This window comes from Haliotis cracherodii, unplaced genomic scaffold (genome assembly GCF_022045235.1).
Source record: "Haliotis cracherodii isolate W230 unplaced genomic scaffold, xgHalCrac1.p SCAF_3, whole genome shotgun sequence".
In the NCBI taxonomy this organism is placed as follows: domain Eukaryota; kingdom Metazoa; phylum Mollusca; class Gastropoda; order Lepetellida; family Haliotidae; genus Haliotis; species Haliotis cracherodii.
The window spans coordinates 845,386-865,696 of NW_027266286.1; the positions used below are offsets into that span (position 1 = coordinate 845,386).

At 43.7% G+C, this 20,311-nt stretch overlaps 1 protein-coding gene across 1 annotated transcript; it reads right to left on the reverse strand.

The window, feature by feature from the left end:
- Positions 1-10,783: 10,783 nt before the first annotated feature.
- Positions 10,784-11,509, reverse strand: LOC139474083 (uncharacterized). Its single transcript, XM_071256947.1, has one exon. It carries the CDS (start codon positions 11,507-11,509, stop codon positions 10,784-10,786), a length of 726 nt encoding a protein of 241 aa, XP_071113048.1.
- Positions 11,510-20,311: the final 8,802 nt, after the last annotated feature.

Sequence of the window (20,311 nt, forward strand, 5' to 3'; positions counted from 1 at the left end):
AGCCACATGCACCCATGTTCCTACAGGACTGTCGGGATTTACGATGTGTTTTCAAACATCATCCTGCTTCAATTTGTGAAGAAAGGGTTTCCTTCAAGAGTTATGATTGTGGTTTCAAATCCTGGTTTGCCCAGATTATGTTTCTAGGTTTGTCAGCACCATACCCATGCTTGTTGGTTTCATCGAAGTTGTTAATGTCGGAAACCTGCATCACTTCGGGCTTTCCTGCCACATTACGCTGACACGCCGTGATATAACTGGAATACTGTTAAAAGCGGCGTTAAACCCAACTCACTCACTCACTCACTCACTCACTCACTACATTGAGAGCCTCAGTTTAATCACTGTCACCCCTCAGGTCCAGGGGGATTGCGTTCATTAATTAAGCCTCGAACGTGTAGAAGTGTGGGTCCTTGTGTCAGGACCTGGGGGAACGTGATCAGTGGTAATTCCACGTACACACACACTGAACCAGACTGCACTATACTGGTCAAGCTACAGGAGATATGACCTCAGGGAAAGGGAAGGAAATGACATTTGTATGAGACTACAGAGATAATATGTTTAATTTCCTACTTTCAGCCCTGACATATTGATACATAAACACTAAACACTTGAGCACAGCAGGCTGCACCCAATGAAATCCAAACATTGATGCTCCACATACTGAAGGACTGGGATGTATCTGTAGGACCGTTGCTCTAGGGGCACAAGTTACAAGAGATAGGATTTGAAATGACTCTAGACATATGGCTACTTCTGTTATTAATTTGGTTTGTTTGTTGTTTAACGCCGCACTCAGCAATATTCCAGCTTTATGACAGCGGTCTATGAATAATCTAGTCTGGACCTGAAAATCCAGTGACTGACATCATGAGCATCTATCCACACAATTGGGATCGATGACATGCATCAACCAAGTCAGCGAACCTGACCATCCAATCCCGAGTCACCTCTTACGACAAGCATAGTCGCCTTTTACGACAAGCAGGGGATGTTGAAGACATATTCTACACGGATCTTGACGGGTCGTTAAGTTCAAGAAACAAACTTAGAACATATGGAAAATTTATTTCAGAAATTAAACTTGGACCCTATTTAGAACACTGTCCAGTAAGTCGCCTCTTATGACAAACAGTCACTTTTCACGGTAAGCATGGGTTACTGAAGACCTATTCTTCCCCGGGTCTTCACGGGTCAACATGGTTCTGAATAACCTTTGTAATGAATAACTTCTGTAATAAATATAAATGTATATTTACAATGCTATAGATCACCCGTTGATGCATGTTCAAAGCTGTATCACCATTATCAACCCAGTTAATGGATCAGTGTGAACTCAATTTTCTTTCTCAACTCCTTAGGGAGTATACAACCCAAGCACTGCTAGGCTATGGAGACACCACATCCTATCAGGGTTTCAGTGTTGGGCAGGGCTAAGGAGACACCGCGTCCTATCAGGGCTTCAGTGTGGGGCAGGGCTAAGGAGACACCACGTCCTATCAGGGCTTCAGTGTGGGGCAGGGCTAAGGAGACATCACGTCCTATCAGGGCTTCAGTGTTGGGCAGGGCTAAGGAGACATCACGTCATATCAGGGCTTCAGTGTGGGGCAGGGCTAAGGAGACATCACGTCATATCAGGGCTTCAGTGTTGGGCAGGGCTAAGAAGACATCACGTCCTATCAGGGCTTCAGTGTGGGGCAGGGCTAAGAAGACATCACGTCCTATCAGGGCTTCAGTGTTGGGCAGGGCTAAGGAGACACCACGTCCTATCAGGGCTTCAGTGTGGGGCAGGGCTAAGGAGACATCACGTCCTATCAGGGCTTCAGTGTTGGGCAGGGCTAAGGAGACACCACGTCCTATCAGGGCTTCAGTGTGGGGCAGGGCTAAGGAGACATCACGTCCTATCAGGGCTTCAGTGTGGGGCAGGACCAAAGCTCTAGAATCACCCATCCAAGGACTCTCCGGGACCAATGTTGCTCAACTTCACCTGATTTGTGACCTGTGACCTGTGCACTGCGCACAGGATCATGTACAACCACCTCAAAAACTAAATAATATTTGTAATGATTTGTCTCTGTAATGAATACCCTCTGAATGAATAGCCGCTCCAATGAATACCCTCTGTAATGAATACCCGCTGTAATGAATACCCTCTGTAATGAATACCCGCTGTAATGAATACCCTCTGTAATGAATACCCGCTGTAATGAATACCCGCTGTAATGAATACCCGCTGTAATGAATACCCTCTGTAATGAATACCCGCTGTAATGAATACCCTCTGTAATGAATACCCGCTGTAATGAATACCCTCCGAATGAATACCCGCTGTAATGAATACCCGCTGTAATGAATACCCTCCGAATGAATACCCGCTGTAATGAATACCCTATGTAATGAATACCCGCTGTAATGAATACCCTATGTAATGAATACCCGCTGTAATGAATACCCTCTGTAATGAATACCCGCTGTAATGAATACCCTCTGTAATGTATACCCTCTGTAATGAATACCCGCTGTAATGTATACCCTATTTAATGAATACCCTCTGTAATGAATACCCTCTGTAATGAATACCCGCTGTAATGAATACCCTCTGTAATGAATACCCGCTGTAATGTATACCCGCTGTCATGTATACCCTCTGTAATGAATACCCGCTGTAATGAATACCCTCTGTAATGAATACCCTCTGTAATGAATACCCTCTAATAAATACTCTCTGCAATGACCGCCAAGAAACCATCAGCTGGCTCAGGGTATAAAAAACATTGTATGTCAGAGCCACTTACTCCCCATTACATTTGAGTGAAAAATTCATGGTATTTTTTTTGGATGCCCCCAGGACAGAATCCTGTCATCCATCACAAATTAGAAGCAACAGTATTGTCTAACATTTTTTTCCACGTTTTTTTTTGGTGCAACAAAGTTTGTTTTTTCAAGAGCTAACCATTAATCACTGACAAGACCATGGTGCCGCATGTAGTGCACCCAGAGTTAAGTTTGAATTTCTTTTGTAGGACAGTTACAAGTAATTGCTTTGTCATCTACTGTTCATGTAGCTTACCTGGACCAGGATTTGTAGTGTTCGATCCTGGTGACCTTGAACTATTCAATATAAACAATATTTTCATATAAACCATTGTACATTTAAGTTTAAACTATTACTGACCACTAGCAACATTGAAACCATAAGAAATCTTTCTATGTACATATATCATGCTTTTATACAAAGAAAATCAAGTTTGGAAATTATATGATTGTACCAATTGCTTCTGTAATCATGATTGTACTATAGGCATGTGGCCTCCTCAGTACGTTGAATAAAGAAATTGAAAAAATTGAATATAAAACAAATACGTTTTGTTATCCAGGAACTGGGACAGCTGGTAATTGTCCCTGAGATTTATAAACCACCTGAATCACAGAACACCTACAATCTAAACTAACATTGTACTTAGCTTCATGGTAGTTGAGTAGTTGTGGAACATCTTCAAAATATATCACATTGACCCAGTTTATACCATTACTCAATAAATAATGAGTTGCATGCATACATATATATGTGAAAAGTAGGGCTGGGACGGGTAACTCGGGTACTCAGGTCGGTTGGGTACTGAGTTGTACCCAGGTACACACAGGACTACCCGGACCTGTGGTTAATCACGTGATATATCATTCAGTGGCAAAATTATGTAGAACTCCATGGTTACACTACAAGCCACTAATATTCACATTTCTTTCTGATTCTGACTGTCCACACATTCCCTCTGATTCTGAGTATCTAAATATATTTTGCCAGGTCAAACTATTCCCAATCAGACATTTGGACCTATCTCTTGAGACGGGGTGGGTGTTGGGGGATACCCGGGTTGTTAATTTGGACTCATCCCAGGCCCAGTGAGAAGCGCTAAGAATCCAATACTATAACAAAAGACAAGCATGGGGACCTAAATAATTGTTCCCTGGAATCCCCACAGGGAGACAAGCATGGAATCCCCACAGAGAGACAAGTATGGGATACCGGGGACCTATTCTGCTCTGGAATTCCCACAGGGAGACAAGTATGGGATACTGCATAGGGACCTAAATAATTGTTCCCTGGAATCCCCACAGAGAGACAAGTATAGTATATGGCATGGGGACCTAAATAATTGTTCCCTGGAATCCCCACAGAGAGACAAGTATAGTATATGGCATGGGGACCTAAATAATTGTTCCCTGGAATCCCCACAGAGAGACAAGTATAGTATATGGCATGGGGACCTAAATAATTGTTCCCTGGAATCCCCACAGGGAGACAAGCATGGGAAACCGAGGACCTATTCTGCCCTGGAATCCCCACAGGGAGACAAGCATGGGATACCGAGGACCTATTCTGCCCTGGAATCCCCACAGGGAGACAAGCATGGGATACCGTGGACCTATTCTGCCCTGGAATCCCCACCGGGAGACAAGCATGGGATACCGAGGACCTATTCTTCACAGATGCCAATGGCAGGAGGTGAATCAGTACTGAGTATATATTTCTTTTAGAACAAGCCAGCAAAACCTTTTATCATATAATAGGTCGGTGTCTCGGCAGGATAAAGCCAAAAGATAAATACGATATCAGTTGGAGTTATATGGGGATAGATATGCAAATATCAAAGGTCATATAGGGACTATTTTCACTGTTTCCAAACTAACAAGGCGTCGTCCTTGTCATTCAGCGACCGAGTCAGAATTATAATCGGGAATCGGGGATAATTGCTATCATTATAAAAGAAATAGTCTACGCTACTGAAAATCAGTGTCTAACTGTGACGTAGATAAGACATTATACAAGTTTAGACAAGTTTAGATATAAATTGCGAAACAATTTAGCGACGACATTAGCCTGGCAGGATACATATCTGTGCTTGTAGACATCTGCAGCTTGGAACCTTTTCACCCCATTAAACCAGTTGGATTTGGTCTACATATTTCCGAATTGTTACCTTGTTTTACTTTGTCGCTGTATGTACATCTGATTGCACTTCGTAACGCTATCACAGGACAGGCAGACAGATGTCTCAAAGACAAAAGGATTAGAGTAGATTCCGTTTGAAAAGGAGAAGTTACTCTCACGGACAGACCGATGGATTGCTGTGAAAGTAGAAACAATTTGTGCATATGTAGTTATGCAACTGTCCAGGGGCCTACTTACAAAAAGCAATCTCAGCACGCGGTGTGCAAGCGGGCCCAGGAAACAGGGTTCTGTTGGAACTATATCGGCTGTCCGACTGACACATCACTTTACTACTGACGTAATATATAATAATGCTCACATTCCAGGTAATGGTTTCGAGAGATGAGAAGAGATTTGTCGAGCACAGAATTGAAGAATGACATATGATAAAGAGGTTATCAAGCAAGTGTGTTTGGAGATGATCAAATATTCCGTATTAGGAATAAACGGGATATGTATTTAGATCGCCAAATCTCCCCAAATACAATGTTTATTCCTAATACAGGATATTTACCATCCCCAAACACACTTTCGTGATCAGCTCTAGGTACGCACACAACAGTGCATAAATACCTAAATTGGTTTCAAGATTCAAAAACAGTTGCCCCTGATGGTCGTGACCGTCAGACAATATCATTATTCATAGAGTGGAATCTCTTAGATCTACAAGATTGAGAGAGGCACCTGACCAAGTCTTGGAATTGTTCATGGAGCAGAGAGTTAATTGGAGTTAGAAAGGCAGGGAGACACAGTCGTGTAACAAGAGTGCCCATGTATTTAAAATATTGATTCTGCCTTTCCCGTGTAGAAAGTGTCTTTGCTCGCCCTCTGCAGGACACGCGCTGACATCAACACAGTTCCAGTGCTGAGTCGCAGTGAAAACACTGGAGGAGATATAGGAGAGGTATTGATGGAGGTTTCATGAATTTGTGTTTCTTTTAAAGAAGTCTTTGATAGGCTCTTTTAAACAGATTATATTTCTGAATACGGATTTTAAATGCAAATTTTATAAATAATTCCTTTAGGTTTAGCGAGCATTTCATTTTCCCATTAAATTTCATTCTGGCTTTGAAAAAGTAGATTGTAGCTTGAGTTGTTGAACAATGTTTTCTGATCAATTTGTCCCCTTTTTAGGATAATATATTTTATCCCTGTTTTAAAATATTGATTATTTTATACCCTTCAAGTGGGGTTCTCATTTCGATTGTTTATTGTTTTTTTGTACTTTACTGAAATAAAGTTTGATGCAAATTATTTCTTGTACTTCGTTAGATGTGAAGCTGAAAGTTGTTTAGTGTTGGAATGTTGGTAATTCTAAGTAAGACTCCCGTCTCCCAGTGCATGGAAGTCTCATGATGTCACAAGGAAAGTTTAGCTCACCTGATTGACACTCAAGTATGAAGCTTATTTTGTTGTGCATCGTCCTCAATAAATGTTTCCTCATCTCTGACTCTGAATCTACATGGATGATTCCACCTGTGACATGTTTGTCATATCTGAAGGTCCTTCTCCCCATCTCTAAAACCTCGGCGCCTTGAGACATGAAGCTTTTGGGGGATGATTCCATCCGTTATGAGGTGATGTCTGAATGTCTGTCTAGTCTCCAACACAACCATCATTGCAACCATATGGAAGCTGCTACTTTAACCCGAGAAGATCCGGGATAGAATTGATCTTCAGCAACCCATGCTTGTCGTAAAAGGCGACTAACGGGATCGGGTGGTCAGGCTCGCTGACTTGGTGGATGCATGTCATTGTATCCAAATTGCCCGGAACGATGTTCATGATGTCAATCACTGGATTGTCTGGTCCAGACTCGATTATTCACAGATTGCAGTCATATAGCTGGAATATTGGTGAGTGCGGCGTTTAACTACAAACAAACAAAACATTGCTCAAGTTTATACGTATTCAACATCTCCTTTGAAAGACCCGTCATTATGAAGCTGAAATTATATCTCAAAACTTGCACATATAGTATGGAAGTCACACACGTTTCATAAAATGGTTGTTCAGTGTTGATGGATCTGCCAAGCATATATTGCACAAGAGCTCCAACTCTGTGGAAAGTCCAGTGGATCACCAGCGGGAGATGACATAACGTTGTCCCAAACTGATTTAAGTGTTCCTAAGAGTGAGTGAGTGGTTTGTGTTCATAAGAGTGAGTGAGTGACTTGGATTTTACGCTGCGTTTAGCAATAGCACGGCAGGTGACACCAGACATGAGCTTCACACATTGTACCCTTGTCGGGAATCGAAAGCGGGTCTTCGGCATGAAGAGCGAACGCTTTAACCACTAGGCTACCCGACCGCCACTGGAGAGTATTTGAATATCGGTTTGTGTTATTTGTGTCCACAGCTTGCAACCTAATGGCAAACAAGGTAACACTGTCCTCGCTGAGATAAGAGGGTTGTTAACTCCCTATGGTTTCATACCTATACCCATCGGTGCTACTGAATCTGCCGCTGTTAGATTCCTGTTGACCTTGATGCCCAAGTAGGTAGTGCTTGATGTATCAGTTATACACCATGTTATGTCGTCTCACCTGTTATACACCAGGTTATGTCGTCTCACCTGTTATACACCAGGTTATGTCGTCTCACTGTGATACACCATGTTATGTCGTCTCACCTGTCATACACCAGGTTATGTCGTCTCACCTGTCATACACCAGGTTATGTCGTCTCACCTGTTATACACAAGGTTATGCCGTCTCACCTGTAATACACCAGGTTATGTCGTCTCACCTGTGATACACCATGTTATGTCGTCCCGCCTGTTGTACACCAGGTTTTGTCGTCTCACCTGTTATACACCAGGTTATGTCGTCTCACCTGTGATACACCAGGTTATGTCGCCTCACCTGTTATACACCATGACACATCTGGCGAGTGAGCGGATACTGGTCAATATATGTAATTTTACACTTGGAAGGGTTTATTATTAATTTTCTCCATTCTCTGTATACATTGTCACAATGTCAAAAGATTTGGAAGACTATGCTAGCAGAGTGACATCATCAGCTGAGTTTTCCAGTGTTGATATTTGTAATGTCGATTCCAAGGTTTGACGAGTCTAAGAGGTTTAGAAGTTTCAGCTATGTACACTAGGTGTAGAAAACGGAGAGGACGCCCCCTTGTCTGCCACCAGTGTATGACTTTGGATTGTACGCCATTTACTGCGGTAACACCAGTAAGATTACTGTTTGCATTGACAAGTAGTCGCCACGTAAGTTCACAGATTCCAATGGTATTTTGCATAAAGAACAATACAAGAAGCCCAACAGCTTCAAATGCTCGTCTGCTGTCCTGGAATGCACTACACACACGGTTGTGATTTTCGGACTCTGTGAGATTGAATCCTGTTCCATGTTGGAACCTTGCTGCTGAGAATTTTGTAGACTGATGTTGTCCATATGGATCCATTTGATATACTTCTTATGAACCAGCTTTTCAAATAGCTTACGTATCACAGGAAGAAGGGTTATAGCCCTGTGATTTTCGGGGTCATTTTGGGGGTTTGTTTCCACCCTTGTAAATCTGTATGATGACACCAAGTTTGCATGGTGTTGATATATGTCCTGTTCGCGGTATGCTGTTGTACAGCTTCCCCATCATTACTGTTAGACGTTGTCCACCCTATACGACGTGCTCATTCTGTCAGCCAGTAGCTTTGTTCTGTTAAATGGGTTTCAACAGTTGACATTGAATCTTAGAAGGTTGACATGGAACCTAAGGTTAATATGGTGAAACCCACGAACACGGGTATTGTGCTGACAAACCTTGAATTATAATCGGGTGAACCGGGGATCGAACCCAAAATCGCGGGTTACTAAGGGACGCAACTCCCGACATGGGTTCAATGTGTGAAGCCCATTTCTAGTGTCCCCCGTCGTGATATTGCTGGAATATTGCTAAATGCGGCGTAAAACCATACTCACTCACTCTCTCTTTTCACCGCCACTTTGTTTGGCCCTCATAACTTCGAGGTCGACATCGTGATTAATCTGTGGTCTTGTCAACTTCAGGTCAGCGTTCAATTACTCCAAACCGATTTTGACTTTGTACATTCGTTCTGTACCCCTTTGATTGATTGAGATATTCCAACAGGAAATTGCATTTTCAAAACGAGAGCATCAACATTTGGTAATTGTAATCGCCATATATTGCTTCGCGTATGTCATCAGAAGATGGCAGCCCACATGACAACATGGCCCTGTCAGACGGAGAATTTTGGTTGTAAAGTGTTATCTTTCCATCAGTATCAGATGCTACATCTTCATTGGGATGTCAGTGAAAGTTAACAGAGATAGAGTAGCTGCCTTTTTAGGTTTTGATCACTTTTGAAACGTGGTGGCTACTTTAATATTTATACGCACTGGCTTCAGTCAGCTGTCTGGAACTATGTTAGTTATAATTATGATGAATATTATTGTATCTGTAGGTGTGTTTATCACACAGTGTAATATGTTGTTGATATTTGTATCATGATATCGATTTGAAATCTGTAACTCGTAACTTCAAACAGTTGATTAACTCAATTGCTCATCTTAATGGCAGGGTGCACGGGTGGCCCAGTCGTCTAAGGCACCGCGATTCGCTGTGCAGAGCTGCGTCCCTTGGCACGCCAAAAACCTCTGATTGTGGGTTCGAAACCCGATTCGCCCCTATTATATTTCTTGGTTTGTCAGCACCATATCCGTGCTCGTGGTTTTCACCGAAGTGGTAAACGTCTGAGACCCGCATCTCGGGCTTTCCTCCCACAATAACGGTGACACGGTGTGACATGACTGGAATACTGTTAAAAACAGTCCGAGAAAGTAACTGACTCACTCTTAATGTCAACAATGTAATATATAATGTCAACGCCACAGAACAACCAGTCTTGATTATTCGCGGTGAAAAGTATATGAATGGATCACAGAAAATCAGTGATGATACGAGATGTAAAGGGCCATCATGTCCTGCCCTACCGACAGCGACCGCCACCCACACCATTGCACCACCCACACCATTGCACCACCCGCAACCATTGCACCACCCACACCATTGCACCACCCGCACCATTGCACCACCTGCAACCATTGCACCACCCACACCATTGCACCCCCGCACCATTGCACCACCTGCAACCATTGCACCACCCGCACCATTGCACCCCCACACCATTGCACATTGCACCGCCCGCACCATTGCACCACCCGCACCATTGCACCCCCACACCATTGCACCACCCGCAACCATTGCACCACCCGCACCATTGCACCCCCACACCATTGCACATTGCACCGCCCGCACCATTGCACCACCCGCACCATTGCACCCCCACACCATTGCACGATTGCACCACCCGCACCATTGCACCCCCACACCATTGCACCCTTGCACCATTGCACCCCCACACCATTGCACCACCCGCACCATTGCACCACCCGCACCATTGCACCACCCGCACCATTGTACCCCCACACCATTGTACAACCCACACCATTGCACCACCCACACCATTGCACCACCCACACCATTGCACCACCCACACCTTTGTACCCCCACACCATTGCACCATCCGCACCATTGCACCCCCACACCATTGAACAACCCACACCATTGCACCACCCGCACCATTGGAACCCACCGCATTGCACCACCCGCACCATTGTACCCCCACACCATTGCACCCCACACCATTTCACCACCCGCACCATAGCACCCCCACAACATTGCACCACCCACACCATTGCACCACCCGCACCATTCGCACCATTGTACCCCCACACCATTGTACCCTCACACCATTGCACCACCCGCACCACTGCACCACCCGCACCATTGTACCCCCCGCACCATTGTACCCCCACACCATTGCACCACCCGCACCATTCGCACCATTGCACCTCCACACCATTGCACAACCCGCACCATTGCACCACCCGCACCATTGTACCCCCAAAACCATTGCACCACCCGCACCATTGCACCACCCGCACCATTGCACCACCCGCACCATTGCACCACCCGCACCATTGCACCTCCGACACCATTGCACCATCCGCACCATTGCACCCCCACACCATTGAACAACCCACACCATTGCACCACCCGCACCATTGCAACCCACCCCATTGCACCACCCGCACCATTGTACCCCACACCATTGCACCCCACACCATTGCACCACCCGCACCATAGCACCCCCACACCATTGCACCACCCACACCATTGCACCACCCGCACCATTCGCACCATTGTACCCCCACACCATTGCACCACCCACACCATTGCACCACCCGCACCATTCGCACCATTGTACCCCCACACCATTGTACCCTCACACCATGGCACCACCCGCACCATTCGCACCATTGTACCCCCACACCATTGCACCACCCGCACCACCCGCACCATTGTACCCTCACACCATTGCACCACCCGCACCACTGTACCCTCACACCATTGCACCACCCGCACCATTCGCACCATTGCACCTCCACACCATTGCACCACCCGCACCATTGTACCCCCAAAACCATTGCACCACCCGCACCATTGCACCACCCGCACCATTGCACCTCCGATACCATTGCACCACCCGCACCATTGCAGAATGTTGGCTGATGCCACACAGCAATACTCCTACCACGCGACGGTTACTCATCAATCACTTACTTGTAATTAATGACCTTACTTTGTTATTTATTACGGTCAGCCTTCCTTCAGACGTTTGGCAACACTGGCATTACATGTTTGTGAAGGTTTTATACATGCACACAAGTGCCACCCACCATATTTGTGAGCTGTTACTTTTGGCACTTAATGATGACTATTATAACGAGATGTACGATTGTTATAAGCCGTATATGTAAACCTCATGTGATGCAAAAGTTGTCCCAAAGCAAGTTTATCCTGTGTTCAAAAAGAATATGAGCAGAAAGGAATTTTCCGAAGACCAGAAATTGAAGGATTAGAAAACATTGAAAAACTTTTTTTGTCATGTAACTTTCATGATATCAGCAGACCATATCAGGTGTCACATAGACACCTTAGGGAGTGCAGAGTCTATTGCAAGACAGAAACGTCAGTAACGTGTGTATGATCCACGGACATTGACCACAGCTTCAACACTTCGCCTTATACCCATTACAAGTCGTTGGATGCTTCTCTGAGGCAAACGGATCCATTCTTCATGAAGTGCGGCTTCAGGTCCAGCGAGATTTTGAACTGGGGGATCACGATGTCTGATTTTCCGGCCAAGAATGTCCCAGAGATGCTCAATTGGATTAAGGTCCGGACTACAGGCCGGCCAAGGAAGAGTGGCAATAGCTTCTTGAGGCAAATAAGCCAAAACTGCCCGAGATCCGTGTGGTCTAGCATTGTCGTCCATGTAAACAGGTCTTGTCTGAAGAGGATGGTTGTCAAAATGAGGGACTACCACTGGGAGGCATCTTGGTAATGTTGGCCATTCAGGTTTCCACGAATTGTCACCAGCGGAAGTTTGCAGCCGAAGGAAACACGACCCCATATCATGACAGACCCCCCCCCGCCACATGCTAAGGTCTTCTGGATGTTCCTTGGTGCAAAACGAGTGTTACGTTGCCTCGAAAGACGTATTCGACCATCAACAGTTCGTAGCAGCATTCGACACTCGTCAGACCAATGGATCCTTCTCCAGTAGGCCAAGTTCCATCGACTACGGGCACGAAACCATATCAGACGATTCCGCATGTGCCTCTCAGTCAGTTGAGGACGTTTCACTGGTCTTCTGGCGTTATAACCAGCCGCTCTGAGGCGACGCCTTACGGTCATCGTCGAGAGTCTCTGATGGGTAATCCACTGCAGTCTTAAATCTGTTGAAGTGGCAAATGGATTTCGTCTGACTATCCTGAAAAGACGTCTATCCTCTCTGTTAGAGGTCTTTCTTGGCCTACACGACCTATGCCTGTCATTGACATCATTGGTTTGACCATGTTTGACAATCAAACGAGTGATAACACTGTGATGACGACCCATTCTTGCAATGGCCCTGCATGACATGCCAGCATTTTTCATGTCTATCACTTGCCATCTTTCAGCGTTCGTTAACTTTCTTCTCAACATGGCTGATTTTCAACCTTTATTGGAAGGGGAATCTCACACAGGAGCAAAATGCAACCACGTGTCTGAAATTTGAATTTTACTTTTTATAGGGTAGGGGAACTGCAGCAACACGTAAAGCACGCTTTCCTTGTGGTATCTGGACAAATTTGGGTTCATGAAACTATGGAAGCCTAATTCAGTCATATATCATCATATTTCGTATTTCTGATTCCCACACGTGAAATCAAGAGACTATAAATATGGTGGCGCTTAACGTTTGTGCATGTGTATATGTGACCTTGGCCGTATATGTGTTGGTCCAGGTTGATTTAGACACAGGCGACCTTTCTGACACTGAGGCTAGCTGAGGTCGGGCAAGGAGCTCTAGGGCACCACCACCACCACCACCACCTTCATGTGCTGGCCTGGCAAACCGTTGTTATTGTATTATTATTAAAAATATTGTGATGTAAAATTGTCTAGATTATCCGGCGAAACAGATTCCATTTGGCGTAAAGGACACGATAGCTGTGAAAGTTATATGAATGGACCAGCGACATCAGCGATGATTAAAGCTTTGCCTTATTCTGCTGTGTGTCTGTTTTCTATTCAACCCCTGAACCGTTAGCTTATGAATATTAATCGTTCTGTGTATAGACGTCGCTCACTGTGGTATGTGGATTGAAGCAGTACTATACGTTCATGGTGCAGTGAACAAAACACCGGTAGAGATTCCTGGATTGCAATCTGCCCTCAGCGACCTGTGCTGGTCATAAGTAGCGGCTAAGTAGAGCGGGTTGTCAGGTTGGGTGACCAGGCGAGGTGACCAGGCGGGGTGACCAGGCGAGGTGACCAGACGAGGTGACCAGGCGAGGTGACCAGGTTTATTGCTTTTTGTCATTCCCCGACGGCGTGGATCGTTGCTCACAATATCAATCACTGGTTTATCTGGTCCAGATTCAGACTGCTCCTCATACAGCGTGATTATTGACAGTTAAGCGTGTCTTCTTGCTCTGTAAGTGACCGATGTTGATTATTAGTTAGAATACAACTATGTCATCCACTGTGTGTTTATGTAAGTATATCATTACAGCAGGAGTCTGACGTTTCAGGTATTCTGTCTCAGCATGACAGTCATCAGTAGAATAGCACCAGAAACTCTCACCAAGGATTAAGGATCCATGTCTGTGTTTTTTATATATAATAAGTTGTTTTTTAATTTGGGTTTCATATTGGATATTTTATATTATAAATATTATAAACTACCAGTTGATGGAAATCTGAATTGATTTGAGTGAGTTTAGTTTACGTAGCTTTTGGACACAATCCAGCAATGTCACCACAGAGAGCACAACATTTAGTCTTTGCGTATTCCAGAGAATCGGACATGGGTCCTTAGCGTGACCAGCGAAAGACTTAACTATCAGGCTGCCCTATCATCCCCGATTTCTTAATTGAAGCTCACTCTGACTGCCAGCACCGACAAGACGCTGGAGGCCCCACAAGCCCGGGGACACCCTTAACATTACACAAACAGTCAGGGGTTGTGTGGCCAGAGTTAAGTTGTGTGTCTGCTCATCGGCGGGCAAAACATTCCGCCTTTAGTCATTGCTCCCCTTGGAACAGGAGTGGTGATTGGCTCGTAGTGGCAGGAGTTCTCCACAAGGGTAAGCTGTGTCCCCCATTGTGATATGGCTGGCAAAAACAGCTGAGAAGTATTAGTTTGTAAATGTATATGTCTTCAGTCAGTGGTCGTCAGCTAGTGGGAACTAGTACATATATATGTCTTCAGTCAGTGGTCGTCAGCTAGTGGGAACTAGTAAATAAAGATGTCGTCGGTGATATGAGAACTGGTAAATATATATGTCGTCAGTCAGTGCTATGGGAACAAGTAAATATATATGTCGTCAGTCAGTGGTCGTCAGTGCTATGAGAACTAGTAAATATATATGTCGTCAGTGCTATGGGAACAGGTATATATATATATATATATATATATATATATATATATATATATATATATATATATATATATATATATATATATATATATATATATATATATATATATGTCGTCAGTGCTATGGGAACTAGTAAATATATATGTCGTCAGTGCTATGGGAACTGGCATATATATATATGTCGTCAGTCAGTGGTCGTCAGTGCTATGAGAACTAGTAAATAGATATGTCGTCAGTGCTATGGAACTAGTAAATATATATGTCGTCAGTGCTATGGGAACTAGTAAATATATATGTCGTCAGTGCTATGGGAACTGGTATATATATATATATATATATATATATATATATATATATATATATATATATATATATATATATATATATATGTCGTCAGTGCTATGGGAACTAGTAAATATATATGTCGTCAGTGCTATGGAACTAGTAAATATATATGTCGTCAGTGCTATGGGAACTGGTATATATATATATATATATATATATATATATATATATATATATATATATATATATATATATATATATATATATATATATATATGTCGTCAGTGCTATGGGAACTAGTAAATATATATGTCGTCAGTGCTATGGAACTAGTAAATATATATGTCGTCAGTGCTATATATATGACTGTAGATTATGTGACCGCCAACGATCTTGAAGGACTATAGTGGTGGGATGAAAAATTTCAGAGTTGGCGAGCTGGCAGTAGTACACGATTTGTCAAACATTCATTCACTCGACGAGGTATACTGTGTATGTCCCACTCCTCATGAAGTTCCTGGGCAAGTTAGGCCAACGTAGTCTGCTGCCTACGACGTTGATGCACACGTCTCACTACCATGCCCAAGACGTGTTTACCCGTGAAGATTCGGGGGTAGAATAGGTCTTCAGCAACCCCTGCTTGCCGTAAAAGGTGACTATGCTTGTCGTGAAAGGCGACTAACGGGATCGGTTGGTCAGGCTCGCTGACTTGGTTGATGCATGTCATCGACCCCAATTGCGTGGATCGATGCTCATGATATAAATCACTGCATTGTCTGGTCCAGACTCGATTATTTACAGACCGCAGTCATATAGCTGGAATATTGGTGAGTGCGGCGTTAAACAACAAACCAACCAACCAACCAACCCAAGACGTGTTCAATGAAGATAAGGCCTGGAGTCATTACTGCCTATAGCAATGTATTGATATGGTGCTGGCGGTCGACATGGACCCACACGCCTCGCAAACGGGACATCAAAGGTGTGCGTGCGTTGTCCCGATAGTACAGTCCAGTGCCTCGTCCATGCTCAACATGGAGTGGGGCTCGGTCAGTCATAGTGATGCCACCCCACACCATAACTGATCCACCATCATATATGTCATGAGGTTTACATTAATATGACGTTCATTTCGTCGTCGCCAGACACGACCACGCAAAGCGAATCGGGAGTCATCTGAAAACATGACACGTGACTAGCGACGATTACCCCAGGTTCGATGTTGTGTGCATCATTGACGTCTGTCTGCATCATTGACGTCTGTCTGCATCATTGACGTCTGTCTGCAATACGACGACTTGTAAGTGGCGGCAAAACACGTGGCCGTCGAGCATAGATATGAGCTCCACGTGAGACGATTTCTAATCGTCTAACCCGTAACTCGTACTCCATGAGCCTGATGAAAGTTTGCAGCAATTTGATTCACCACGTTTGAGCTCGATTCCGTTGAGCCTGATTACGGATCAATCCTGTATTCTTGTCGTTGACCTGAGACGCCCTGAACGGGGTCTCTCCTCAATATTTTGGGGGTTTTTTTGTACCTGTACCATAGTCTGCTAATCACACTCTGTGAAACATTGAATGTAACGGCCACTGCACGCTGACTTCTGCCCACTACAAGCATGACAATAGTCCATAGACGCTACTTTCATTACAGACGCCGCATCGCTACGTCATACACAAACAATGAATAAAATCAAGTAAATCACAACTGTATAATCAGAATTAATACGACTGACAGAAATAAGAGTCCACAGAGAGAAATCAACCTTCCTTGGAAGTGTCAAACTCAGGAATAACACCCAACGCACGTGTGTGGCGCTTCTGCCTGCGGTACCTGCAAACTATAGGATGTGTTTTGGTGGTAAGTTTTACAGACATAAACGTCCTTCTTTGGATGTTTGTTGTGAACACTTATCTTTGTTCTAATACTTGGTATTAACATTTATATTTCATGATCCCCTACTTGTTGTTAAGTGTATATCCTGTCCCTTGTGTTCTCAGCAGATGTCTGTAAGTGTTATAATACCTAGTAGATAAATATGCCGTCCCTCCTGTCGACAGGAGGTGCCTGCCAGTGTTGTGATGGACCATAACCATATTATCCAAGACGTTACTGCTTCAATTACCAGTTAACGTGGTATCAATGTCCTGGGGACACCGCCAGTCACAAAGTAGAGGAATATTCTCGGGATTATTTTACACCCAAGAAATCACCCAAAACAATCTCCATACTAGAGTCTGCAATCTTATACATGGCTTGAACGCAGTCGGGGGATATTGTGGAGATAACAGTTCAGGAAAGCGCATGTCGACTGACCACCTGCTAATATCGACCCTGTGAAGGTCAAGGAGACATTCTCGTTCAGTTATGTAATAGCCTACATTATTTTAGATCATAATAGACTCAATGTACTGTACACTTTTGTAATTTGAAACTTAGGTTTGAGCTTTGAATGAATTATATACAACAGAGATTAACGATTCTGTGATATTTTGTGATATTATTACGGAGACATATTTGGCCTTTTATTGTCAGTTGCTTTACGAAAAATGAAATTATTTTTGACTTAAGATTTTTGTTCATCTCTTTTTCAATTCAAATCTTTGTAAACGAAACACATTGGATTTTACTTCCGATGTTCATTAGAAAAGGTGAAGAATCCGTATAAACATCTCTCGTCACGATATGGCTGAAATACTGCCGATGTGACGTTAAATCTTAACTCACTCACTCACTCACTCACTCACCGTATAAACATCTGTAATCTAGCAAGTAAACCATCAATATTCTTTCAGTATGGTATCGGATTCGTACTCCCGTGATGGTGGCACCTTCGTATTAGTAGCAGTACTAATCTGGAAGCTGATTTTTTATATATTTTAGGCTAAAACTTGTCTAATCGAAAAAAGAATAAGGCCTTGTATCGTTGCTTATATTGACACTATATTGAAGTTATCAGCAAGGAAGAATTTGAGATTAATTTCAGAATGGGATGTACTTTATGGAGCCATATCAGGGCAACAGTAGCCTCGGGGCTTTCTGCGAAAAACGCGTTATTGTGAAAAGACAAAAATGACTTTCATTTCATGCTGTAAAGTCAGCAAAAATCAATATATATTTTGGTAAAAGGTTGAGTATGTGTATTTAATGTCTGACTTCCTTAGGCGAAATGCACACAGACATCAATCAAATGGAATATCTCGGAAATGCCACGTGCAAATAACTATTCACCAGGCCTACCTTGTCCATACACCCTACTTAGTCATCAAAATGTGGAACTGATGTTCTGTGATGAGCAAGGAGTCACTGCTATTGTCAGGAGACATTCCACTTGGAAATAGAATCCAATCTGTAGCTTACAGGCTCCACAGCCCTGACATCATCTCACGGCGTGGTCCTCGCCAAGATTTTTCTTAGTCCCATGTTTACACATAGCTTAGCTGGTATTTTTGTCCTAAATGACAAATTTATCTTGTTAGTGTGTGTCTTTAAAGGATTTGCTCACTCAACAACCCTCTAAGCCTCTTATCTTGTTTGTTAGTTTCTTATTGAATGATGTTTCGTTGCATGTGTTTGATGGCGATAAGAAGGTTGGAACTGTAAAGAACTTTGAAGTGAAACTTCATCAGCTGGTAATACAAGATTACAGCAGAGAAACTAAAATCAATCCATATTTCTGCCAGGCACCTGAGCCACACTTCTACCGGAGAAGCCTGACACAGCTGCTCAATTTAAAGAGGGGGAGTGAGGGTAGGGGTGGGGGTGGGATTGGTTGATTTGGGGACTTTGAACAGGAGTTACGAACTGTTTCTTGTTTTTAAGATTTCTGTTTTATTTCTAGTGTAATGTTACAATGGGTAATTTTACAATGGCAATACTTTTGAGTTAGTTATTGATGCCATTAATTGTACGACCCAACCAATCCCAGATCAGCTGTCTTGTAATGTTTGTTTGTTTGATTGTTGTTTTACGCCGCACTCAGCAATATTCCAGCAATATGGCGGCGGTCTGTAAATAATCGAGTCTGGACCAGACAATCCAGTGATTTATATCATGCGCATCGATCCACGCAATTGGGATACGATGACATACATCAACCTAGTCAGCAAGCCTGACAAGCATAGTCGCCTTTTACGGCAAGCATGGATTTATGAAGACCTATTCTATCCCGGATCTTCACGGGCCCTGTGGGGTCATGGGTGAGATTACGCCCCCTGTTCCTGATGTTTGGTGTAATGGCTGTCGTACCTTATTTGAGTGCATCATGCTCTCTGTCACTGATGTGCCTGCTCCAGACTTATTTACCAACATTAACTGACTTGTTCTTCACATTCATCTGCGAACAGGGTTTCATGCTGATTATGTTTCTGGATTTGTCAGCACGATACCCGTGGCCGTGGGTTTCACCAAAGTGGTAAACGTCTAAGACTTCCATTACTTCAGGCTTCCCTCCCACTTGAAGCTGACACGTCCTGATGAGACTGTACCACGGGCCGATGCGGCGGGACATCAAGCTGAGTCGCTTAGTAACGCGTGTGAATGTTGCTGCTGCAGGGAAGAAGGTGTTTCCTGTGTGAAAGGTTGTTTTCTCTGAGGAACTGGTGACCTTTGTGCCATTATGTACTTTCTCTAAAGGGAAATCAATATCAGTACAAGCTCCACACTTCTGATGACAATGTACGGAGTGTTTCATTATGCACAGAGCTAAGTGTTTGTGTCTGTGTATCTCCAATCCTGTAATCACATGTCATTTGGTTGATTTGAAAGCTGAAAAAATTATCTGATCCTGCTAACATTTTTGTTTTGTATATTTTGTCAATGATGTATTATTTACGACAAGCCCAATTGTTTTATGATGACTGTCAGTGATGTCTGACACTCACGCACAAACACACACACTCATGCACGCAAGTACTCACACACACACGCACTCACACACACACGCGCACTCACACACTCACACGCACACCCACACACACTTTTCCCCAAGGT

Coding starts and splice junctions, on each gene's coding strand:
- LOC139474083 (XM_071256947.1), bottom strand. CDS start 11,509: ATGGTGCGGGTGGTGCAATGGTGTGGAGGTGCAATGGTGCGAATGGTG.